Here is a 27,049-nt window from a genome sequence, read left to right on the forward strand (position 1 = left end):
GTGGCTCACTCTCTAATGTCCCGACACACTGTGGGGGATTTAATAAATGCATGTTCAATAAAAGGACTAAATTAATTAATGATATCCCCATGTGGCTACATGCTTCATCTTCAAGAGCAAGCTAGAACCTAGCCAGCACATCACCAGGCACTTTTCTATTCATATTCTTACATCTTGCAGTGATTTTTAGGAGGGGCTGCACTCAGTGGACACACATGCATTCCAAGGGTGCTATTCACAGCGAAGTTTCTACGAATGATGCCTTCTGGACTTAAGCAAAATGGCAGCCCTGGTTTTAGATCTCTGAATTTCCCTCAGAATACACACAAAAAAATCTAGACATCAATCATACCTTCAAAGATATATCCATTTCAGAATAGATCAAACTATGCAATTTGGCTCACATCTATTATATTCCATTGTATTTTGAAAACAATTCCACAGTCTTGGAACAGAAGAAGAAATAATCTGAAAGTAGGAGATAGTTTCCTCTATGGGTTAATGTATCTCAAAATTAATGTTGTGCCTACTATATATGGTATTACTTGCAGTGGGTATACAAAGATAAATATAATATTTATCCTTCAAATAGTTCCAATTTATTAGAGGAGAGATGAGATTATGGAGACAGTTTAACCCCCAAACTCATATCAATTTGAAAGGGAAGGTGTAAGGTATCACAGGCTAAATATATCATTTCTAGATGGACAGGATTTTTTGTTTGATTTTTGTTCAACTTATTATTTAAGTTGAATATATTTACATAAAGGGCACAAACAAGGGCATTGCTTGAATTTTCATTAAGTGACTATTGTTGTTTAACCAGCAGTCAGATCATGAAACAGAGTATTACCAGCATTCCTGAAGAAACTGTCTGTACCTGGAGATTTTTTTCAAAGATTCAGATGATTGGAACAGGGCAAGAGCCAAAGTGGAAGTACTTGGGCTGGCTAGTTTTGGTGACATCTAGTGGTAACAAGATGCGTACATAAAGGAAAACTGAGGCAAGTCTTTCACGGGGTATTTCTATGGCATTTGAGATACGCTCTCACTCTTTAAAACTAATCTCTTTCGCCTTCCTCTGTATTTGTTTTGTTGCTTTGTGTTTTTGTACTCTTGGCAGCCTGAATTAGTAAATGCTCTATTTACGTGAGACAGACAGAATGTGATAAATGTGCCATAGTTACTGGCCAAGAAAACAGGTGGACCAGTGAACAGGGAAAAGACACCCAGGAGATCAATCTGGACTGCTTATTGTGAGGCCCTGGATCTGTTCCTAAGTGAACATGAGACCAAGAGTTTGTCCTGAATTGGACAGGTGGCAAGGAAGGTGTCTAGTGCAAAGGAAATTAGAGAAACAGCAGGCCGTGGCCCTGTGCTCAACTGGAAAGGAGGTCAGGAAGGCTAGCAGTACTTTATTTAATTTATTTCTCCCCTGACTCTTTCCAAAAGGGTTATGAGATGCCAGAAAACCATTGAGGGAGTTATGATGACTGTCCGATTGGGAATGGGAATCTGAGCAGGCCAAGGAGGAAAAGAGGGGAAAATGAAGAAGAGTTGACAAGAGATAAGGAATGAGAAGGAATGGGAAGGGGGACACGAAGGAAAAGTAACACAATCTCATTATAAATGTAAGTAATATACAGATGCAACAGGGACCAAGTATGCTTCAAAAAGTAAAGTAAATTCATGCTGGGCTTCGAACAATCTGCAGCGTTTTATCGCCTATAGATGACGGCAAGGATGCAGCTAGAGGAAGGAGCAACCTAATCAAAGCCACAGAGGTCAGTGGCTTCCTCTTGTTATGAGATACTGGGCATTCTTACTAGGGAGTTGTAAGGAAGGAGATGAGGTAGACAAAAGGACTCAAACTGAGGTACTGAAGTCACTACACAAAGGAGCGTGCCTCTGAGACTAAATGACACTGGTGATGCCAATGGAGAGAGGTGGCTCAAAGAGCCCAGTGCTTACATCCTCTTCCTAGAGCCCCAAGTCTGCTCCTTGTGCTCACACACCATCTCAGGGGCCTTTTCTGAGGTGTTCACTTCAAGATGTGTAAACTGAGGCACAGAGTAGTTAATGGCAGAGCACATAAGCTTTGACAACAAGTGTTTTAATTAAGCGGAAAGCAGAAAAAGAAACTGCAAACAAGAATCTCAAAGTGCATTAAATCGCTAAATCAAAATAGGCAAGGCTGGAAAAACAGTGTCCCCCTCTGTGTTTGAGTGTGTGTGTTCCCAGTTAATCCTCACAAAACACAAACATCACTTGAAATTCTCCAAGATGAAACATGTTGAAATGCGGAGCTATGGGGAAAAGCCCCTGTAACTGACCCAGTTAAGTGAGCATGTATTTATGAGAATGAAAATAACCCATTACTTATGTTAACCAGCTGTTTGGACTGTGAAGCACAATGTCTACTCCCTTATTTGTAAGGTTTCTTGTAATCCTCAGTCTTCTTGCAAACAATTTTCCCCTTTCTCTTTGGTGTTTTTGTTTGCATGTTAATGGGTAAAGACTTCTTTCTTAATCCTAAATTTTTACTGTCTCTTCTTCTGATTTCTGCCCCTTATATATTAATATATGCCTTATTTAAATTTTTTCTATAACTCATCATTCTCCAGATATTATGATTTTATTATAATTATAAAATAATAAATGCCCATTGTTACAATTTACTGAGCATCTATTACAGGCTAGTTGCTTTATAAAATTGTAGATAAATCCTCATTAGACAAAAGCAATCACCTCCAGATTATGAAACCAAGGAACAGAGAGTCTAGCAGAGGTTGGATCACACTCAAGGAGACAATATGCAGTAGGGCTGGGTGAGCCTCATTCCAAAATCCATGATCCACTGCCCAGAATCCACTGTACTCTCTACTTCCTCATCCAAAGCTTAATTCAGTTTTTATCATCTTGCTTTTGTGGCTTCTTGAGTCCCACACAAAGAGATTCACAAGAGTATGTGTATGTACTTAACCATACCTTTTTCTTAGCAAAGCATGATCTAGTTACAAATGATTTAAAACAAAGTACATTCCTACACAAAAAAATGGAAGCACAGATGAGAAAAGGGAGGCGCATAACTAACCAAACACTAGTCTGTCCTTTGTTAATTCATTCTTTCATTTCGAAAAGTTGATTGACCACCTTCCTAGGGAAGAAAGTGTGGTCAGAGTGGGAACCGCTAGAGGAAGGCCACTCTGGTTATTGTCTAGAGTCTTTGGTTTTGAACCACAGTTTCTTCACATTTCAGAGAGGTATAACTTCACTGTGTTATTAGAAGGAACAAGTGAGAGTGTAAATAAAACCGTGTAGGGTGAGGTCTGGTGCTGTGTGGCTTCCTTTTCTTTTTACTGCCTTCTCTGTGAGCTCCTTTCCTTCTCCTGCCCCTTTCAGGTTTTCACCCTGCTTTCATGACTTCAAGTCACCCTTCTTCCTCCCTGGGGTCTTCAAGAACATGATGACCAGAGCTCTTGGGGTTCTCTAATGGCAGTCTTCCATAATCTGGGTCTGGGTCACCAACAGGGACACACAAGGCTCATATTTGTTAAGAGTGTATCTTTGAAAGCAGAAGGAAAGCCATAAACATATCTTGAGCCTGAGAGTCACAAGAGGTTCAAATTCTTGCTCTGCTAACTTACTAGGCACAGGGCTTTCAATGTGCCACCTTAAACTCCTGAGTCCTTAAATCCTCTATCGGTAAGATAAGGATAATGTTATTTCTGCACAGGATTGGATTGCTGAGCTGCCAAAAATACACATAAAATCACTCAACATTTGGTCAGGAATGTTAACTGTTAAACACTGAGCTTCAATAATAACAGCTCCAGCATTAATGAGCACATATATGCTCAGCACGATTCCAAACACTTGCCTTTCTGAAAATTTTCAAAACTTTGCTGTCAGGATACACCGTATTACTTGAATTGATTTAATCACTAATATTGTGAAGTGTCTTGTCATCCCATGGTATACTTTATAACACAGTATTCATTCCTTTTTTTGTTGCAAGGGTATAATAAAAACTTCATGGGTCAGAACTAAAATTATCTTAAGATGTCATCTTACCTTAGCATGGTCTTACCAGCATTCTATATGGTGACATAAGAAATGACAGTGCAACATAGCATAAATGGTTCTGTTAATAGCTTAACTAGTCTTAATGGGCACTGAAACCTGGGTAATTTACTGTACTGCTTGGTAACTTCACTTTCCTCATCTATAAAATGGACAAAGGCAGGTACCCTCCTCATTTTGCTTTTATGGGAATTACAATGAGACGCTCTATGTGAATTGCTCGGGACACACAAGTACTCAGTAAAATATTTACACTGTATTTGATGAATTCAAATATATAAAACATATTCAAATATGTTATTTGATGATTTCATCATGGAAATATAGTATTTAATAGAGATTTCACACAAATTATTTTTCTCCACTTTTTATTCCTTTCTTCCTTAATTTTTATGTCAAAGTTTACATGTTGAGTTCAAGTAAATAATTTTGGATAATTGCTTGGTTACTATAATAATATTCCTATCTTTTTGATATAATACCTGAACAATAGATGAAGGTGCTTGTTCTTTCATATTTTATTAAAGTATATAAACTTCATAAAAGTAATGCACTCATGGTAATTTAAAATAAATAGAAAACATTATGCCTGCCAAACAAAGAAAAAAAAATCACTGCAGTAGTCTAAAACACTAAAACAGCTACTCTTTTAACATTCTAGTGTTTTTTCTGTATATTTTGCTTTCCTTTTTTTGATGACATAATTATCTTGTAGAATTTATTCATATACAACTTTTATTCTTTTTTCTCCCAACATAAATGCAGGCATTTGTCTCTGTTACGTATCCTTCACAAACTTAATTTAGGATTTATAATATTTCATTAAATGAGAGTAGTCCTACTTTATTTAACCATTTCCCTTTTTCAGGCATTTAGATGCTTTCTCATATATCTAATAAATAGCAATGCTGAGGCTCAGTTACTATCTTTGCTGACATTCTTAACCATAAAAAAGCCTATATTTCCTTAAGAAAAGAATTACTGAGAATAGGTGTTAGAGCAGCTTAAGGGAATTCATTATTTAGATTTGAATTCCTTTGATTTCCAATGAAATCATACATTTACCTATCTTTAAAACCAGTTGTATTTCCTCTTTTTGGAACCATTTGTTAATATCCCTTGGTCTTTGCATTCTACTTTCCTTGTAATTTTACAGTTTCCAATGTCTTAAGTAGAATGATCTTTTATTTTTTCCTTTTATTTTTTGCATTAATGGAAAATATTTTCTAACAGTTTGCTTTTTAACTGTATTACTTTTTGGAAATAAGTTAGTCCTTTAGCTTTTCCTTCATTCTTTGCTTATAAGCTTAGAAAAATCCCTTCCCTGTTTCTTCCCATTTTAATCATGGGAAAGATTTAATTCTAAAAGGCTTTGGAAAGGATCTCACAAAAAATACACATGGTATGAGGATTAAATTTTATTAACTTTTAGACACATTTTTATAATAGGAAATATAAAAATAAAAAGTCATAAGTGAGAAATGAAATAGTCTACAACAACCTTTAGAAAACCCTATTCTAATTATACATCTGAACTGCCTATGCTATTCTAGGAGCAATAAAGAGGTATTTAACATTGATATTCTTAAAAAAATGTTTTTGTCTTAAACATTTAACATAATTTTAATCCCAGTGTAATTTTGCAGAGACCCACTCAAAATGTATTTTCATTTTCATCAAGGCTATATTGTTATTTAGTTCACTGTTTATTTCTAAAAATTACTTTTGCTATTTTTGAAGTAACTAAAAATGAAATGATACAACACAGGCAACCTCAGTCCATCATCATCTTCTAATTAGCTATATGCATAATTTAAAAAAATACAGGCCTCTCCCCAATTCAACCCATTATTTCAAAACTCTACTTTCAGGGTTCACTGATGAAAGATCAAACCTAGCATTTTAACTATTTCCTTCAGTGCCTATTTTTCAAAATGAAACAAATAGAATATAAACCATCTGCTATGGTTTGGATATGCCTTCTGTGTACACACCAAAACTCATGTTGAATTTTAATCCTCAATGCAGTGATGTTGATAAGTGTGGCCTAGAGGAAGGTGTTTGAGTCATGTGGGAGGTGTAGTTATAGCATAACTAAAAAATTATGTTCGGTTCAGTTATAGCAAGTAGCGAGTTCTCACTCAAGTGAGATTAGATTAGTTCTCGTGGGAATGGATTATTTCCCAGGAGACTAGCTGATCATAAAGCCAGGATGCCCCTCATGTTCTCTCTCTTCACATGGCTTCTCCCCCATGACCTCCTCCACCATGTTACGATGCAGCACACAAGCCTTCACCAGAAGCCAGAGCCATGCCCTTCTTGATTATCAAAATCATCATCGAAATCAAGAATTTCCCAGCCTGCAAAACTGCTAGCTAAATAAATTTTCTTTATAAATTATCCAAGTCTCAGGTATTCTGTTATAGCAACACAAAACGAACTAAGATACCATTCTAAAGAAAAAACAGTGTACAAAATTAACAGCAGAAAATTCCAGACTTAAAAGTTGAAAGGGCTTTGCAAGTTTTTTCTCCAGTAAGTATTTTGAATGTTTCTGATCCAGAAAGTCACTTAAAAATTCCGAACTTCCATTTTCTCAGTCAAATGGAATTGGGATCCTATCTCACCAGAGTTGGATGATGAGCAAAAAGTATCAGGGACAAGAAAACAAAAGGTAGATGATAAAGTGTTTGATAAATGTAGTAGAATTCTAAAATTGACAGAAAAACCAAATAATAACAATCCAGATAACAACAGCTTTCTAAAATTCCACACTTTTTTATGGGCTCAGGAGGAAGAATGATAAAACAACTGATTCTTTTTAAAACTAATTGTAATTAAATCATTGTTTTTACAATTTGTGCCTCCTTCATCAGTTTGCAAGCTCACTGGAGCCTGTCTTATTCCCTACTGTGTCACTACATCTAGTATGGTGCTCAATAAATGCTGAGCTGGAGGCTAGAAGAGGTTCAGAACTCAACAGTATAAAGCTAAACCCTTGCAAAAGATCATCATCACCCAGAGTATCAATAACAAAGAAAATGGAGCAGCAGGCTCTTAGAGACTCACTGTCAGGAGGCAGACAGGAAAAGAAACAACTGTCAAAAGTCTACATAAAAAAGTACTTCTTTTCAATAACATTTATCACAATGTGCCCCCTTTTAATTTTTCAGGTGTCTGTCCTTAATATCTAATGAATTTCCCTCTACCAGGATTTATAAATAGCAGATACCTTATAACAAATGTTTATTGATCTAAATTGTTTATTCAATCTCTACCAAATTTACTGCTTTGGACCTACAGAAAGATTTATAATACATTCTATCTGAAAAAAGTTCTTTTTCCAATAATTCTTGAAAAGAAGCACTTCCTGTCTTGACCCTCATTCTTTTGGCAAAAGCTTCCTATTGGAGGCACAGGGGAATCCATAGTGAATCCCGTGAATTACAGGCCCACATGAGATACCAAGGTACCAAATTCTCACCTTTAAGATTTATAAACTGAACTCCATAAATATTTTTACACAGTTTGTTTCGTGGACATGGGAATACACTGTAAACTGGATAAGATGTAAATATAATATTATACTGATCCCCTAGTTTGAAACTTATTTTCTACAATTCCTTAAAATGTTTGATGAAAGAACTGTGAGAAATAGAGTGTAAATTATAGACAAAATGAAATCTGAGTATGAGAAACATTTTGGGAGTCCATATCAATCTTTTCACTTTACAGGTTGGAATCTGAATCCCAGAGACTATAGATACCATAGAGCCCAACATTTAACTGATTTATTAAACCATTTGTATAAACCTCCCTAGCTTTCTTTCTTGCAAGTCAATATGAAGAAAAAAAGGCAATCTACAATGCAATCTCTTTCCCCAGACATAAGGCCAGTGGATTCAAAATATAAATAAGTGATAGCATCTTTAAATATTGCCTTCACCATTACAGCCAGTACAAACTCCTATTATTTCCTGTGTCTAGTCCCAACTGGATGGTATCTTCCAAGTCACTCCTGTCATTAACAAGCAAACCACAAAAGCACATAATCATCACCCAAGAGAGTGGGATTTCCCATAGAGCAAAACTCACTCACTCTGGCATTTTCATTGGCATTTGTAAAAGCATTTATAAAAGACTCAAAACACATATATTTCATTTAAACATTTATTTTTAAGCTCAGGAAGTGTTAGCATCCATTCAATCTGTGGGTATAAACACCCTAGGAATATATATAGCCAGTAAGTTGGCAAGGAACTGATATGATAATCATAGTATGTATTTTCTTGAACAAGAAATAAAAATTTAAATGGAACATCCTTTCAGGCAATTTTGTAATCCAGATTCAATTATAGAATGGAAGACATTCCTAATTGAGCTCAATAATCATTGTGCATTAACGTGTATAAGGCAATATGATAGATATTGATGGTACAAAAATGGAAAACAGGCCCTCCCTATTCCTAATTATCTTAGAATTTTTTAAAGGAGGTAAACATGTATTTTCAATGTAAGTATTTACAGTCCCACAACCGCTACCAAATTCAAGCTACCATCATCTCTCACCTGAAAGATCACACTAGTTCTTTAAAGAGTTTCCCTTGCTCTGCTCTGACCACTCTCTAATCCTGTCTTCTTGACATGGTCTAATCCATTACTCTTAGAATAAAAAGCAAACTCCTTAGCTTGGTCTAGGAGTTCCTGTGGGCTCTACCTCTGCTTTCTCTGTGGCCTTAGTGCTTTTCGTTTTTGCACCTGGTTCGGTATGTTTCAGTCCCATTAGCTCTCTTTCTCTGTTGGGAACACAAGCTTCATATTGCCTTGGACATTTCAACTTTCTGTTTCTCCTGCCTGAACCCATCTCTTCAAATAACTTGATTAAACTTTGAGTTGCCAAATATCACATATCTGACCACCTTGTCTCACTTCCTACCTCATCATCTTCAAAGGAATGATATCATCCTATTTTCTATAGAGCACCATGCGCTTTCTGAAAACAGAACAGTGCCTTGCACCTAGTAGATGCAGCTTATAAATATTAAAATTAATAAAAAGCGTTCCCTAAGAATTTTAGGGTAAATCATGACTTATATGTATCTTGTGTTCTAAAACTGAACACAGCAGGGCCTACCAATCAAAATGATCAATTTACTGTCCATTTGCCAATGTTGCAGGGGAAAAAACACTAGAATATACGTTATAGAAAAAAAATCATGACAGTAACCGAGGGATCCAAAATTTACTCACCTACAACTAACTTGAACAAGTCAACTTCACCTCTCTGGACTTCAATCTACTTATTTGTGCTGAGGATTATATTACATAATTTTAAAATAACTTTCTAGTTCTAAAATTCAATCATTTGAATATAGACTCCTTCAAATGAAAATCATTAATATTCTTTGAAATGTACATTATTTTTTATAATATGAGCACAGTGAGCATGCTGTATCAAGCACCCAGTTAAGGGCTTACTGTCTGTTTATAGATAATTTTGCTTTAACTCCTTTTTGAAACCTCATTTTGAGTTCCTTGCATTTCTGACTCCAAAGTAGATATAAATATTCGAAGTAATAAAATTTCATAAAATCCCTAGCGTTATATTTCATCAAATTACATTTAATTGTGCAGTAATTTCTCTCTTGGAAAATAATTACACTTCTAATAATGTATGTATGCCAAAAAAATTTAATCCAAGGGTACTAAGAAGAACTAGTTTTTATACATGTACTTAAAGACATTTATTAGTGCTGCCTTCCAAATAACATATAAAATAGAAAGTTTGTTAAACTTTCATTCAACTAAATCCAAAAATTCTGCATGGGAGAAATACCCCCTACTACTACCACTGGAAAAAACACTTCAGAAGCATGATGTAATGTAAAAATAATAATTTTTTAAAAAGATAGAAGATGGACAAAGCCAGAATAAGGAGGCCAACTTTTAAAATTAATAAAAGTGATTTTTTCAATTGAAATTCAAATAAAGCAGTGATGGCATTTAAAGAAGTTGATTGTATAACACTCAAATATATAACATTCCCAATAATATTATGGGAAACAACCTTGGAAGATGCAGTAAGTAGAAGTTCTGAGACAAAGAAAATGCAGGTAGCAAGACAGACAAAAAATCCTATTTTATAAAATGCTATGACAAGAGGTCCTTTAGCACTCAGGGAAAATAATCATGAATCTACTTCAATGCACAAAAATAGCAGGCATGAGAAAATCCTAATTTAAAATGCTTCATATGGGAAAATCTATGAAAATAAAATAAATTCTGAAGCAAACCTGAATTAGTTGACTATCTTAAGACGCAATAAAACTACATTATGAAACAAAATCAGAAGTGATTACGTAATACCTTGTGTGAGATTACCTCTTGCATTATGCCGGGAAGATAAAGCATCAGAACCCTAGCTTTATAAACATATACACACAACGATGTAAATTTTAAAATGGACTTGTGGTTGATTAAGTATATCTTCCATTTTTTTAATTTCCATTCTTCTACACTTGCAGCCTGTCACTGATTTATTTTTACAAGCTGGAAACTGGGAGAAGGAATTAAATATGATACAAGCATATTAGCTTTATTTCCTTTAGATTTAATTTCTGGCCACTTTTAAGTTTACTACTTGATAATCACTAATATATCAAAGCCAACAGTGATCCAAAAAACACTTTTTTTCCCCAAGAGATCAGCAAAAGTAAATGCCTTTTGGCTCCTTAAAAGCATTCCAACCGCAAATCTGGTAGGAATAAGCACAGCTTACCCAACACCAAACCATATATATACTTCGCCTCACTAAACAGATGACTCACTACTAATGACAGAGCAGAGTGTGACAGAGTTGTTATGTAAGCTCATTCTGGACTGATTAAGGTCCAAGCTAAACGGAATGAGACAGTCACACTTTGCACCCTTCACAGCTTATCTTTGGCCTCAATCTTAGGCATTTATAGGCTGGTATACATCCGCATCTTCCAGAAAGCAAGATTTTGAGGCTACAAAGTAAATTTCTAAAACTTCAAAATGCCACTTCTCAAAGAGCAATACATTATCATTTAGAATGAAAAGGAAGCTAATATTTTCATTACAAACTATGCATCAGGCCAGGAGTTAGATGCTTTTCTGATGAGGTCTATTTAAACTCCACACTGAACTTGAACAAAATGGTGAAGTCCCCGTTAAAGTCCTATGAAAGCTACTAAAGGAAATTAACACACAGCCCCCTTTCATGTAACTGTTTTGGGTGGGAAGGTAAGAATACAGCATGAGGCTAAATCTACAACAAAGTCAATCCCTCTTAAAATGTCCTTTACCAACAAAACTTAAATCTCGAATCGACATTACTAGTACACGTGGGAGACGTGGAAAAGACTACCGACCACTCACCATAATGCATGTAGCAGTTTCCTTTGGTGGGATCCAGTTCGATAGCCTTCAAGAAGAACTTTTCAGCCTCACTCTTACGACCCTGGAAAACAGAGAAACTGGATGATTCAGCAATAGATCATGAGGGAATCTTCACTTCTTGGGCCCAAATGAAATAAACTAATGTCTACTTGGTAGTCATCATCGAAAAAACATGTTTTGTTTTTATCTAAATGGAGATGATCAAGGAGAACGTGTTGAGTGAGAAAACCAAGGTCTGAACCCTGGGAAACACCAAGAATAAAGAACAGAAGGTGAGACGGAGCTTTTAAAAAAGATCAAAAAAGAGGTGGCCAGGGAAGCAAGAGAAAAAATGATTTGATTTCACAGAAATCAAGAGGATAGGATAGTTTTAAAGGAACATTTTCATTCTATATTTTATTTTCTGCCTTCCTCTTGTTTCCTCTTCATTCCTTCTTTTCCCCTGTAAAGAACTATGGCCACTTTAACTTTTGAGATGATTTGGTCCTAATCACTCACTTTATATATGAGGAAAAGTCAATTTGGTGACTCTCAAGCAGCTACCGCTTATTCTTGCCATCATTCAGGACTAAAATTCTCTAATCCAGGATTTAATCTAAAGCTAGGTCAACTTCCTGGCTGTAGTTTTAAGTATTAATAAATATTGCCATCATACTCTCTCTCTCTCTCACACACACACAACACCAAAATATAGGGGAAAGCTTTGCATGCAATAAATTGATTTTTCATGAAATGATATCATAATCCAAACAGATTCTAAAACTATACATTGCCCACTGGGCTATTGCTTTGAACCACAGCTGTCTTTGTTGTAACAGAAAGGGGTGGCCCAAGGTCTGTGGACAGCCCTAAGAACAACTTCCCTGGAGCAGTTCTACCTTGTCTGGCATGGCTGGAATGAAGATCTGTGGTGACTGAGAATGGCAGCAAGGCACTGGGTGGTGTCCAAAGCCATGCACCATAGTAAAGGGAAATGACTTGATCTGCCTATTCCTCCTAATTTATATATTGAATACTATCTACCCATATAAACATCAGGCAATTTTTTTCTTACTTCACATATATTTTTGCAACCACAGTTACAAAGATCAATTTTCCAAAGTTAGAGGTTATATAATTAGCCTAATATTCTACATTGAACACAACTTTGATTGTTTCTCCATACTGTCTTCTCTCTTGTTCATGTTCTCGTTCAAGTTCACTATTACTACATCCTTCCATTCACTCATTACTCTAGTAGCTGAGATGTAGCCCACAGCCTCTACCACCTACAGCTAGTGATAACCAAATGATCAGAAAACTGACTCCTTCATTTCTTCTATCATTTTAATAATGCTACTCCTTTCAGTAACTCCTCTTTGAATCACAAGTCTTAGCAAATACTCAATAATTAAAATTTTAAAATTCCCTGTAATGTTTCCCACAACATTTTGACTTCAAAGGAAAAAGAGGAATGCACAGACAGGAGGGGCCAGATCACGTAGAGCCTAACAAAATTCTGCAAGGAGGCTGAAATTTCATTTTTCTTTTTGGTAGTGAAAATCAGTTTCAATATCGGATGCCACAGGTTGCTTTGACTCATAGTTCCTTAGGCAATAACCTACAAAGGGTTGGACAGCCTCTGGGAGCTGTGCAAATATGGAATGCTTCCCAAATTTGTGTGACATCCTTGTGCAGGAGCCATACTGATCTTCTCTGTATTGTTTCTCTCTCAGTGTATGTGCTGCTGAAGCACTGCAATTTCTTTTGACAAGGAAGGGACGTGAGGGAAGATTTTAAATAGAGGTGAAGTCACCTCTATTTATTAATAGGCATGACATATAACAATATGGTCTCATTTGTACTTAGAAAAACACACTCTAGATTTTGGATGGAAAACTGTAGTGAGGACAGAAGAGAAAACAGAGAGACCGCTTAGGAGGTTGTTAATATTCCACAGCTTAGAGCAGGGTGACATTAATGGAAGTGGTGAGAAGTGATTACATTTGGGATCTCTTTTGAAGATAGGTGGCTGATCAGGTGGTAATAGAAAAAGAAGAGTCAAAGATGATCGCACAATTTTTTACATGGTGTATATAGGTGAATGCAGATATTATTTATTCACCTGGGAAAATTGTGGGAGCAAATGTCGGTAGGAAGTATACGCGTAGTGGACTCATGGAGTTCTGTTTGAGATGCCAGAGCAAGTGAGTATGGAAGACTAATTCACTAATTCAGAAAGCCTAGCCAAACAGGGTGCCATAGACCAGTATTAGCAGGAAATTAGAATACTGGATATTTGGCACCTTGAGTGAGAAGTAAAAGAAGAAGACTTGCAAGAATACCAAGAAGGGAGCAAAAAGGGAAAAGTAATAGCAAAAAGAAAAAAAAAAAAAAACACCTCACCTCCTTACAATTTTAATGTTTTGAATAAAAATACATTAAAATCATTATAAGATGTAAATATATGGGACCATTTTAAATAACCACTTCAAATTATAAGTAACTATGTCTTTTATAAACATGTTATTTTAAAATCTGATAATTTTTAAAATCCAAGTTTAACTGTTGCTTTCTACACAGCTTTGACATTATGAGTAAAATTGTTAGATTTTAAAGTATAAACACAGCAGGGCTAACTTCTATAAATATTACATAACTAAAGGTGTTTAGCTGACTCAGATTTCCTGTTATATTACAATTTTCATTTCCTTTCTACATCTGTTCTCTTGTATATTCCACCTTCAAGCTTAAAGGGGTCATCCACATGTACTGTAATAACATTTCAGTGGAGGTGATTAGACAGGATACAACCACATCTTAAGCCCCACCTGGGCAAATTACTTAGCTGTTACACTGTGCTGCTATACTAAGCTCAAAGTTAAAAGCACCATCTCATCATAACTCTTATCCATCCATAATCTCAGTTGATGAGAACCGCTTTCAGACATTTCATTAAAACATCTGAGGAAGCTAAGATGAAAGTAAGTAGAAATCCTGTTTGAATCAAATTTGTAATTAAGTTATAGGTAAATATAAGTATATCCTAAAATTTTACTTGAAAATTATGCAAATCATTTTGGATATTCAAATGGGCCACTTTCCAACTTTAGAATTATGCCTATTATTTATCTTTCCATTACAAACCAAAATATCTGCTTTTAATTAAAACAGTGAAATTTTAGCAATTCATTCAATTTATTCATAGAGTCCCTTAATTTGACAAAACTGTACTGAGTACCTCCCATGTGCCCAGCACTGTGTTAAGCACTAAAACAAAAACTGTGAGTAACAGACACAACTTCTGCTCTGGTGAAGCTTGCAAAACTGCAGCTGTTAAGAGTATGGAAAAAACAGTAGACAGGACTTTGACCTCTGACAGTTGCTTTGATGTAGCCAAAGTATTCAGGGAGAGTTTCCAAAGGAACTGATGCCTGATCTAAAAATCAAAAGATGAATATGATTAACTAATGGAAGGGGAGACAAAAGTATTCTCAAGAGAGGCACAGCACAGGTAAAATACCTGTGGCAAGCACAAAAAAAGAAAGAAAAAAAAAAAAAAAAAACCTGTGTGAAGCCCAGGGTGAATGAGGCAGAGAGGAGTGAAAATGAAAAAGCAAGCAAGAGCAGAGCATACCTGGCTGATCAGTCACATAAGATGTCATCTGCTGTTTTGTATTAATAAATATCACTCTGAGAGTAGTGAGGACAACAGAGTGGAAGGGGAACAGAAGGAGAGACAGGTGACAGTGGAGCTATGGTTAGTGAACTGGCAGGAGAGAGACTGAGGTAAAACAGACAGAATGACAAGATGGACAGGGTCAGGAGGGGATGTGATGAAGGAGATGGAGTAACCAGGATGACCTCTAGGTTTCTGGACTGTGAAACTGAAGGGAAAGTGGTCAACGATGGAAGAGGACCAGGTTTAGGAGGCAAGACTCTGAGCTCAGTTTTGAGAACTGTAGAGACTAACACAGCTTCCAGACACCTGAGATGTCAAGGGGATGGTGTGTTAATCAGGCTGAATCAAGGGGCTGAAGGTAAAGTGATCTGGTGTCTCAAGCAAACAGTAGTAAGTCAATTGTGTCAAATGCTGGAAAATATCCACTGGATTTAGTAACAGATCACTGGTGACCTCAATAAGGTTTAATAGGTCTTGACATTAGAAGTGGGTAGAAGGGCGGGGGCAGGTAAGAAAATGGATAGAGCAATTACAGACAACTCCATCAATATGCCCGGCTGTGAAAGGGAGGGGAGCAATGGTGTCAGCACAAGGACTGAAGACACATGAGGGTTTTGAAAAAGAACACAGAAAATCAAAATATAAGTCACAACTGGGAATAAAAATTAATGTATAGGTTTTTTTCTTCTTTTAATTTAAAATGAGAAGGGAAAATAACCCCCAAAAATCTATTTTTAGAGGTCTTAGATAACTTTCCAATTATGGGCATGACCAAATTAAGCCTGCCCAGAATGCTTCAAGCTGAGTCTTTTCCTCCTGGGTGCTCTAACAACGCTTGAATCCTACTTTTGTTGTGACACTTACCATATGCACTCTAATTACCATTTGTAATCTCCTCTTCTAATTGTAAACCACTTTAGGGGAATTGTTTAATCAACACTTAGCCAAGGGCCAGATGCATAGTAGGTGGTCAAAAATGCATAAAGAATGTTAAACATCTTGCAAAAGCAAACACTGAAAACACTTCTTCAATGCCTACTCTCCTTGAGAAGTGTTGTTGCCTAAGTGATAGATAACGTAGTTTCCAGTGGTAAATCTGATTAAATCTTGAGGCCTGAGTGAAACTTAGAACTTTATGCATCAGCCAGCATTGGTAACACCTGCTCTCCACAAGGAAAACAAGAAACCACATATTTTACCAGCATTTTGTGATCCTTAAGATGGCACCAAAAGGTCATGAAAAAATGGCCTCCAATAGGAAACTTTTCTTGTTTTTTTATAAATAATTCTCTCAAAATGTTTTATTTCAGATTTAATAAATTCTTTTGTTACTGTCATTAAGTCTGGGATTTTTTTTTTCTTTTTATTTCAGGAAACTTTTCTCTGTAAAGATAAAGTGGTCAATGTGATCTCCTTTTGGGGCATTAGTGCAATTAGAAAGCCCTCAAATCTTAGCTGTTGGTAACAACTGCAACCATTCAGCCGGACTGTAGGTGCAAGGGGTACTCTATGAGCATGCGCTGCATCCCTCCATCCGAACTGTGCAGCAATGGCATGGGAAGCCGGTGCGAGCTCACAAAACTCAGAGTTGACACTTGGGCTGCAGAAGTTTAAGCCTTGTGGGGATGGTTAGGAAAGCTGCCTTGTGAGAGTGGGAAGGCAGAAGTCCAAACAACAGCTGCTTTGCAGCTGGGTCACAAAGGAGAGCAAGAAATCCCTCGACACCATAAAAGGTAGCGGATGATGGGAAGGCAATCTCAGTGCTTCCATTTGTCACTGGCAGAGTGCCACTTGCTCTCAAATCCAAATGCTCTTGTAAGAGGATGAAGCCAGATGTAAATCATTCCCTAATTTTTACATATATGTATTTGTAGAAAGCTTCAGCTGTAAAGGACGTGGAGGGTTATTTAATGTTAGACACAAAATTCTTTGACGATTTAGCCAGTGTAGTGAAAAGAGCATAGGTTTTAATAAGAGAAACCTGAGTTCTAGTCTGGTTCTGAGACCACGAAGGTGAACATCCGAGAAAAGCTACTAATTTGAACGAGTTTAATTTTCTTCAGTTGTATATCAAAGGACATGGGTAAACTGAACTCTATTGGTTACAATTCTCTATTAGAAAAAAATGATATTAAATTCAGGGGAAGTGGTTAAAAATTTAAAGAAAAGTTCATTTTTTAATTCGTGTTATCCTCTTTTACTTCCACTGCTGGAAGGGTGGAAGGGAAAGGGAAGGGAAAGGAACCCTTCTCCCCAGGTCTACTAGCTGACGCTAAGACTGGGGAAAGTAGCTAAGACCTAAAGTCAACTGTAGTCCATATTCCATAAATAGACATTTTTTAAAGAAGACATACAAATGGCCAAGAGGTATATGAAGAAATGCTCAATATCACTAATCAGAGAAGTGCAATTAAAATCGGTATGAGATATCATCTTAACCCAGTCAGAATGGCCATCATTAAAAAAGACAAAAAATAACAGGTGTGGTGAAGATGCGCAGAAAGGGAATGCCTACACAGTGTTGGTGGGAATGTAAATTAGTACAGCTTCTGTGGAAAACAATACGGAGATCTCTCAAAGAACTAAAAACAGAACTGCCATCCAATCCAGCAATCCCGCTACTAGGTATCTATGCAAAGGAAAATAAATCATTGTATCAAAAAGATATCTGCACTTTTATGTTTGTCACAACACTATTCACAATAGCAAAGATGTGGAATCAACCTCAGTGTCCATCAACAAATGATTACTTAAAGAAAATGTGGTATACAATGGAATAATATTCAGCCATGAGAAAGAATGAATGTCTTTTGCAGCAACATGGATAGAACTGGAAGCCACTGTCTTAAGTGAAACAAGTCAGACAGAGAAAGAGAAATATCACATGCTATCACTCATAAGGAGGAACTAAACAATAAGCACACAAGGATGTAGGGTGTGGAACGATGGACAGTGGAGACTTGGAAGGGTAAGCGAGCTGGATAATGAGAAATTACCTAATGGGTAAATGTATGTTGTTCAGATGATGGATACCCTTAAAAGGCAACTTCACCACGGCACAATCCATACAGGTAGCAAAATTACACTTGTGCCCTATACATTTATATAAATAAAAAAACTAATTCATTCACAGGCAAAAAAAAGAACCTTGTAGTTCATATTCTGTACTAATGAATGACATTAAAAAGATGAAATAAATGACTCATTTATCTTCTGTAAGCAATGTCAAGGTAAAGATGCCCATAAAAGGTAGAATAGCCTAGAAAGATTCTTAAGCTAACTAGGCTGCATCTATAGAAAGTGTATAGTGCTCTAAATAATTCTGGTTTTCCTGAAACTGTTCTATCCCCATTGTTCCACTGTATTTATGACTTGGTTAAAAAGTCTAGAGTTACCCTAATTCTTGCTTATCTCTCACAAGAATTCACTTGACTCAGAGGAGTCAAATGGCTCTTATGACACTGCCATGTCCCAGCAGATGAAACCACTGAGCTCCACCAGCAGCATCAGTGAGCTGTCCCTGTGACCTCAGCTTTCCATTCCCTAAGACACTCAAAGAGGACATTCACAAAGACATCCTCCCACAGCACAAGACCATGGGAATTTAAGCATTAATTATACTTCCATTCGTCTTCTCTCCTTACCAAAACACATTTTTCAAGGATTAATAGTTTGTTGTCATAGCACACTGCAATCCTCCTTTTTCTAGTAGGTTATATAGTAAGAGCAGAGACATCATAGAGTAGCTTACTATGCACCAGGCATTGTTCCAAGCACCTTATACATATTGTCACAAATCTTCATAACACACCTGAGATACTACTATAATCCCTGTCTACAAAAGAAGAAACTGAGGCACAGAGAGGTTAAGTACCTTTCTCAAGGTACAGAAGAGCTTGATCTGGCAGAGCTGGGATTCAAACAGAGACAATCTGGCTTCACAGTTTGTGCTATTACATCACAGGCATGTTCCAAAAGTTTACTACCAAGAATCATTATGTTATTTAAATATAAACTTTATGGAGTAGTTTAAAGAAAAACTCATGCATCCATCCATTCTTCATCATGTACAGAGAGTACCTAATATATCCCTGGCATCTGTGAGGTACTGGATAGGTAAAGATGAAATAAGGTAATTCCTGCTCTTATACACGGTGTAATATCGTGCCAACTCTAGAGGTACGTCCTTACCAATTGAATACTTTAACTTAAAAGTGCTCTCAGGAGACATATGTACAGTAAGTCCCTAAGGAGAAAACAGAGACCAGGACATCTATTCTGCCTGAGACTCAGGGGAGGATTTAAAAAGGAGGCGGCATGTTTAAGCTGACTCCAGATGGAGGAAAAGTCAGCCAGGCATAAAAGCAATGGACTATCTAGTCAGTCTAAGTGCTGGTTGCTTAAAATTTCTCTTTACAAGATCCAAATTAAGATAATTATTTAGAAATTCTGTCTAATGGAAATTTTTTTCATATTTTAATGCCACTTAAAAAGACTTGCCGCTAAAAACGATAATTTGATACCAGCCAACTCAAAACACATTTATTTGACAATACAAGGTTACTTAACGACTAAATTTAACCAGACTTCTACTTTTCTCTGCCAAGCTAATGATTCCTGAGCCACCTTCTGCAAATGATAATTTTCTGCTACTTACAGAGAACGGTCTATTGCAAACAGCAAAGTTTAGTAAGCAATGCTCATTCGCTTTCACTTCTAGAGTGTGAAGTGCCTAGAGATGGTGTGTTTAGAATCATAGGAACCTTTACACTAGGTGGAAAGGAGAAAACACACAAATGGCCACAGCCTGGCACGTTACCAGCAGAACAAGTCTGTATGTGTAAATACAAATGACAAGCATATCACCGGACTGGACCCGTCCCAAGTCCTAGCATTATAGAGTGCCAGTTGAAGCACACACATGGTTTTGGCATTATTACAAAATAAAATTCTCTCCCTTTCTGACAGAGAAAATGTCTAATTGCACAATGGAGCACTAATAGGAAAAAATTGAGTACAGAGGTGACACGGTGATGTAGAACAGAATGTCTGAACTTCTTTGCCTCTAGAAAGACAATCTAACAGTAGCCCAACTCAGGGCTCAGTTATCACTGTCAACCTCTAAGACCCCCTTGTCCTTGGTAGGAAAAATGTTCTTGATGTAGGCTGTACAGGACTCACTAAACATTAACCTCCTGAACTGTCTTCATCACGCTGTGCAGGTTAATTTTCACCTGAGTTGGCAGGTTTATCTCTGAGACGCAAGAGTGACTGACCTGACATTCTCAATCAGTAGAGATGCAGTCCCCGACCCCCGGGCCATGGACCACTACCAGTCTGTTTGTGGCCTGTCAGGAACTGGGCTGCACAGCAGGAGGTGAGCAGCAGGGGAGTGAGCGAAGCTTCCTCTGTGTTTACAACAGCTCCCCATCAATAATGTCACTGTATAAGCTCCACCTCCTGTCAGATCAGTGGCAGCTTTAGATTCTCATAGGAGCGTGAACCCTACTATAAACTGCACGCATGAGGGATTTAGGTCGCGTGGTCCTTATAAGGATCTAATGCCTGATGATCTGAAGTAGAGCTGAGGTGGTGATGCTAACACTGGGGAGTGGCTGCCAATACAGACGATCATTAGCAGAGAGGTTTGACTGAACAATAAATATAATGCCCTTGAATCATCCCGAAACCATTCCCCACATGCAACCCCTCTAAGTCCATGGAAAAACTGTCTTCCATGAAACCAGCTGGGCCAAAAAGGTTGGGGACCACTGCACTGGAGCAGTTTTACCAAATGCAGAGGTGTATTTTAACAAGGAGGTTGGCAGTTTGGTCAACTTAACATAATGCCTTGCACAACTGCTATGAATACAGTGTAACCTTTGGAAGAAACAGGTCCACTGGCTCGGCTTATCAAAATGTAGTAGAATGCATATAAACACTGGGGTATGTGGTGTCATACCATGGAAAACACAAAAATGCAGCTTTGAAGATGTGGGAGAGATCTAAGCTATTACATTTTTAAATCATTTAAAGGCATTTCTATTTTAAAATAAGCGCTGATATGTTATTTAAAAAGAAGCATTGGCATAGAGGAAAGAACATGGGCTTGGGAATCACACTTGAATTTGATTATCTCCTCAAGGATGATCCCTAGAATAGGTGGGCTACATGGACAAGTTACTTCAGTTCCTTCTCGGGATAATGATGCTACTTTTTGATGAAGTCTGTAACTGAGACAGTATACATAAAGCTCTCATGGCAGTGCATAGTACATAGTAAGTGCTCAGCAAATGTTAGCTGTCATGATCTTTGTGTGACAGACACAGCAGTAGCTAAAGCACAGCATCTACAAGGATTAAATGAGGTAAAACATATTTAAAAAGTATAGGACAATACTTTGTGAGCACTCAAAAAAAAGTTCTCTTTTTAACTAGGCCTTTTATACCTAAATCCATTTATCCAAAGGCAAATCATGGATGTATATGATTATTTTTGATGTATTTAAAATAGCATTCCTGTAACACATCCACATAAAGAACTCTGATATAAAATACTTCCTTATCAACCAAATTGTCTCTTATCCTAGAATGTCGTAGTAGACTGTAGGCAAAATTTGCCTTTAGGATTCAGGGAATTTGAAAAAAAGAGAAAACAGGGACCAAAGTTGGAAACTGAAGGTACAGTTAAAAGAACTTAAAACTCACTTTGTATCAAACTGGAAAAACCGTATAAATACTGGTGACAGTTTAAGAATATAGCCCCTTCCTCCCCCACCTCCTCCCCAGAAATATGTATTATCCAAAAGGACCATTTTCTTTTTGAAATGCTGACATGCTTTGGCAAATTCAGGTTGAAGTAGTTTCTGAGTTCAAGCTGCTACCAATCTTAGAATTTTAAGAAAGCAGAATAATTATAGTTGACTATGAATACTGTAATATACAGATATCTGGTATTTCATACACGCAAAATTTTTTAATCAAAATACAATTTCATTCAAATCTGTTATATACACACATCATCCTGCAAAGTCAATAGCTATAGATGAACATGTTAATATTTATTTTAAAAAATAAAATAAAAAATGCTGCATAGGCAATGGAAGGAAAAATAAAATTCAAAAAACACCCAAAGACAGCATTATATTCAGCACATAGCTTCTGTACTGAAGGATAAGAAACAGAGTAAAAAAGGCAGTTTTAAGTATTGCTAGAATAAGTGGATTAATAATCAAATGAAGTTAGAAAAGTAGGAGTAAAATAAGCTATGTACCTAAAGAAGGGCCGCTTAAAATAAATCCTATTATGTCTCAAAAATATTTTATACAACTGTACATATTTATTCTTTTGGAAAGTTGTTTCAAATTTGAGTTGCTTAAAATAATCATAACTAATTCATTCATTTCACAAATGTTTGAATGCCAATACAAAAACAAATATTTCTCACATTTCCAAATAAAGATTTCTTAAATGTCTTTTAGTACAGTAGTTATATTGATATTTGTAATAACCAGTGTTACAAATTAAGTATTAGGTTAAGCAAAGTTAATACTTTCTAATATCACAATGAACTTCAGCAAAATAATAACACAACCCTAAAAAGAAAAAGTTGCTTCTGCTATAATCTTTACCAGTATAAATTCAACCTAATCACTTCCTGTAGAAAGTATTTCATATTGCTCTCATCCTATCAAATTTATATATCAAGCTGATTCTTCAGGTAAAATACATAAATATTATGATAATTCCTATAAGAGATCATATTATTGGTGATTGCCATACATTATATTTAACAAAAGAACAGAGAATTATCTGTTTTCTATTATACCTGTCAGAAAAATACTATACATATTTATTATCATCACCACTACTGTTCATGAAATTCTACAAATTCCCTCTGAAGTGAATGGTTTATTAAACACTCTTCTCAGATTCTATTCCAAGGTTATCAGAGCAAAACACATGTCCAGAAGATCAAACTCTACTATGTTTTCCAATAGGAAAAAAAAGGAATACAGTCAATTTTATTTTTTCACTCCTATCTTCCAATAATATGATTATTATTTCTATAGTCATAAGAATACAATAACATTTCTACTGAGACAAAAAAAAGAAAGACATTGTTTTACATTGAAAAATGTTGTTATAGAACTATTTGACCCTTTTAAATTCATTCTTCATTCCCTTCTTAATGCTGAGGATTTCTGCCAACAGAATTTTAACCAATAGAATAAAATGAAATAAAGGTCTCATTTTTTTACTCACTTTAACCCACTTAAAGTATCATTTTTCCCTGTCTAATTATCTGTGTAAACTTTCACCTTTGCCAATTATCCCTTCAAACTTTATCTTTCATTCTTTCACCCTTTCCTTCCACCACGCAATACTGAATTTATTTTCTTTGTTCCAGAAAGAAAAGGCCCTTTTTTTCAGCATCTAAAAAAATAAATACATAAGTCTGATCTGATACCCTAGTATAGCTCTTAGTCTAGTGGGCAAGACAGACATGAAAATGGCTAATAACAATAAAAGTGACATGCCTACTCTCATGGGAGCACAAGTAACAGAAAAATAAACTCAGTGGGGAAGGGCAGTAATGTGTCAGTGCACTATGGCCTGACTGAAAGCTGTGTGAAGTGAGTCAATCTCTGCTTTGGAGTTACTTCACCTACAGTCATTCAACAGATATTTATTGAACAAGTATGTGCTAAATACCAAGCTAATAACAGTAATGGGCAGACATGGTACCTACTCTACAAAAACAAAACAAAAGAAACAATAGTAATATATTAGGATTCAGCTATCATGTAGGTGTTCATGTGCAATACAAAACCCGAAAGAGAAGTTCTAAGGCTGCCTGGAAGAATTAACGACTACTTTATGAATGAGGGAGTGTTTGAGATGAAGCTACATGGATGGGGTAGAACTTTGTTAAGTGGAGTGGCAGGAAAAAGATATCACAGACCAAGGCAGTAGCATGTTTGGAAGAGATAAGAAATAAGGAGATATTACATACTTAGGGAGTCTCCAGAAGTTGCATATTGCAGAGGATGATGGCTGCTGAGGATGAACAAGGAAGGCTATGGCCAAATAATAATGTTTCACATCATACAAAGACATAACGATGACAGTACTGTTCTTACTTCTAATGGTTAACATCTGAGTCCTTACAATATGCCTACCAGGCAGTGTTCTAAATGCTTCACATGCATGTGTGGACTCGTTTAACCTCTCAACAAGAAAATGTTTTTGCCCTCATTTCATAGACAAGAAGGATGAGACAGAGAGAAGTTAAATAACTTAACCAAAATCCCAGAGCTAATAAGTGATAGAACAAGGCAGGCAGTCTAGAACCAGTGTTCACATAGGCACATACCCCTAAGATGATGGAGAGCTAGTGGAGAAGGAAGGCAGGCTGCATGATCAAATATAGTTTCCAAATATCTGTTTCCATACTTTTGAAATATTAAGAAAGCATCTACTGAGCATTTAGTGCATATATTATGCTTTATGGCATGGGAAAAGAATATGAATATGACACATCCCATGAACACCTGTGATTTCCCATATAGTCAGACATAGATATAGACACAGAGATTGGGATAAAGAGAAACAGGGAGAAAGCATGTATGCACAATACCAGCAGCTTCGGTGTAATGTTAGACAATCTATGGTAAGTGCTTGAATTTTCAAAGTCTCAAGAGTGTAAGAAAGAGGGAGAATAGTTCTCACAAAAGTCTACGGGGAAAAAAAGAATTTCTCAATCAGGTCATAAAAAATTCCATCACTCCTGTCCTTATCCAAAAATTGAAAAAAAAAACCTTAAAACTGAAAATCAATGATTTTTCTTAGATCCATCAGAGAATTGAGTTGCAAGGTAAGCTGCCACCCCAAAATGTGGAGACAGGCGATTCTGAAGAGTCACAGTAGAGATCTGCTTACCTGATGCAGAAGCCAGTGGAGCCAAAAAAACTGGCAGGCACAGTTACATGGTAATTTTGACAATTGACTGGAGGCTGAGTGAGGACTGTCATGACAGAGACAGACTCCTGAGTACCACAGTCCTAGGGGGTCCTCAACCGTTTATAGGCCTCATACCTCCAGGAAACTGACCAAGTTCTCAAAGCGAAGAAACAAAAAAGATTCTCCTCCCTGGTGATGGCAGAGGAAGCAGAAGAAATATATCCAGAGCGTTCTCAATGACAAAGCTCTACTTCCAAGGTGAAAAGACTTTACTGGAGCCTTGTCCCACAGCTATAGGTAAGGACATTTCTTCTCACTTCATCCGCCTCTATCCATCCTGTCTCACCTAAGGTGATGAGTGAGGAGGAGCTACATAAGCAGAAAAACTTGTGAAGGTCATAGGAAAGAGACACAGACCCACTCAAAGACTGAGACGTAACTGACTAATTACAGAATGTTCCCCTGCCCCATACCTCACCACCACAACAGCAGGGCTCCAGTGTGACAGTGGCAGAGTGCGCAACTGAAAAAGCTGCAAGACACAGAGTCTCTCTGAGAAAGATTACTAAGGGAATTCTAAAGCCAAGAAATCAGATAAAAATAAGGACAGAAGAAGAATTTGAAGCCTCAAGCACCTATAGCTACAACAAACACTAAACAAGACCAAACTCATAGCCAAATTAACATAAATCCTTACATTAGAGGCCTACTAATTTCAGCTCCTACCACCCAATTCCACATTTCCAGCATTCTACAGAAAATCATGACACAGGCCAAAAGACAAAAAATGTAAAGTCCAAAGGCATAAATCAAGCATCAGAACCAGACTCACATGTTGTAATAAAAAACAGATTTTGAAATTATCAGACAGATAACTTAAAATAAGTATAATTACCATGTTAAGCCCTTTAATGGAAAAAGCTGACAACATGCAAGAATAGATGGTTAATGTAAACAGGGAGAAGTTCTAAGAAAAAATCAAAAGCAAATGCTAGAAATCAAAACACTAATAAAAATGAAAAATGCCTTTGATGTGCTCATTAGAAAACCCACATGGCCAAGGAAACAAGCAGTGAGCTTGATGATAGGTGAATAGAAACTTGCCAAACTGAAATGCACTGAGTAAAAGGATGAAAAGTACAGAACAACCAAGAACCATGGGAAAATTTCAAAATATTTAACATACATGTAATTAGAGTATCAGAAGGAGAAGAAAGAAGACAGAGCTGATGCAATAATGATTGAGGACTTTCAAGAATTAATGAAAGACACCAAACCACAGATTCAAAAAGTTCAGGGAACACCAAGCAAGATAAATTCCCAAAATACTAAGCCTAGCTGTATTATACTGAAACTGTGGAGAGCCAAATACAAAGTAGAAATCTTGAAAGAAGTCAGAGGGAAAAAAAACACCCTACATTTGGACTTCTCAATCAGAAAACATAAAATATTCAAAATGTTGGGGGGAAAAACAAAATCCATAAACCTAGAATTTTATATTCACTGAAATTATCCTTTAAAAGGGAAGCAAAACTACAGATATTCTAGATGCCAAAACTGAGGGAATTTACTCGAAGCAGACTTCCGTGTAAGAAATATTAAAAGACATTCTTCAAAAAGAAGGAAAATGACATAAGATAGAAACTTGGATTACATAAAGAAATGAAGAGTGTTATAAAGAATAAATGAAAGTGAAATAAAATATTTTTCCTTAGCTTCTCTAAAGGACAGCTATTTGTTTAAAGAAATAATAGTAATAATTTATTAGGTGATTATGGCGTATAAGTAAGCAAAGTAAATGACAGCACTGCCATAGGGACACGAGGGGGGAACTGGGAACACTCCATTGTAAGGTAACTGTATACACATGAAGCAGTTTAATGTTAAAGTTGCACTTAGATTAGTTTAAAATTTCAGGGCA

At 36.5% G+C, this 27,049-nt stretch overlaps 1 protein-coding gene and 1 non-coding gene across 3 annotated transcripts in view; both read right to left on the reverse strand.

Moving 5' to 3' along the window:
• Nucleotides 1-27,049, reverse strand: part of TMTC2 (transmembrane O-mannosyltransferase targeting cadherins 2) — a 370,759-nt gene that overhangs the window by 74,720 nt on the left and 268,990 nt on the right. For both annotated transcript variants that reach the window (XM_045553293.1, XM_045553294.1), the window contains exon 9: nt 11,485-11,566. In XM_045553293.1, coding sequence (XP_045409249.1) covers nt 11,485-11,566 — 82 coding nt within the window. The remainder of the gene's footprint in view (nt 1-11,484; nt 11,567-27,049) is intronic.
• On the reverse strand, nt 13,138-13,240 carry LOC123640863. The gene has a single exon (XR_006736104.1). It is a non-coding gene; the product is annotated as a U6 spliceosomal RNA (small nuclear RNA).

Source organism: Lemur catta, chromosome 6 (assembly GCF_020740605.2).
Source record: "Lemur catta isolate mLemCat1 chromosome 6, mLemCat1.pri, whole genome shotgun sequence".
In the NCBI taxonomy this organism is placed as follows: Eukaryota; Metazoa; Chordata; class Mammalia; order Primates; family Lemuridae; genus Lemur; species Lemur catta.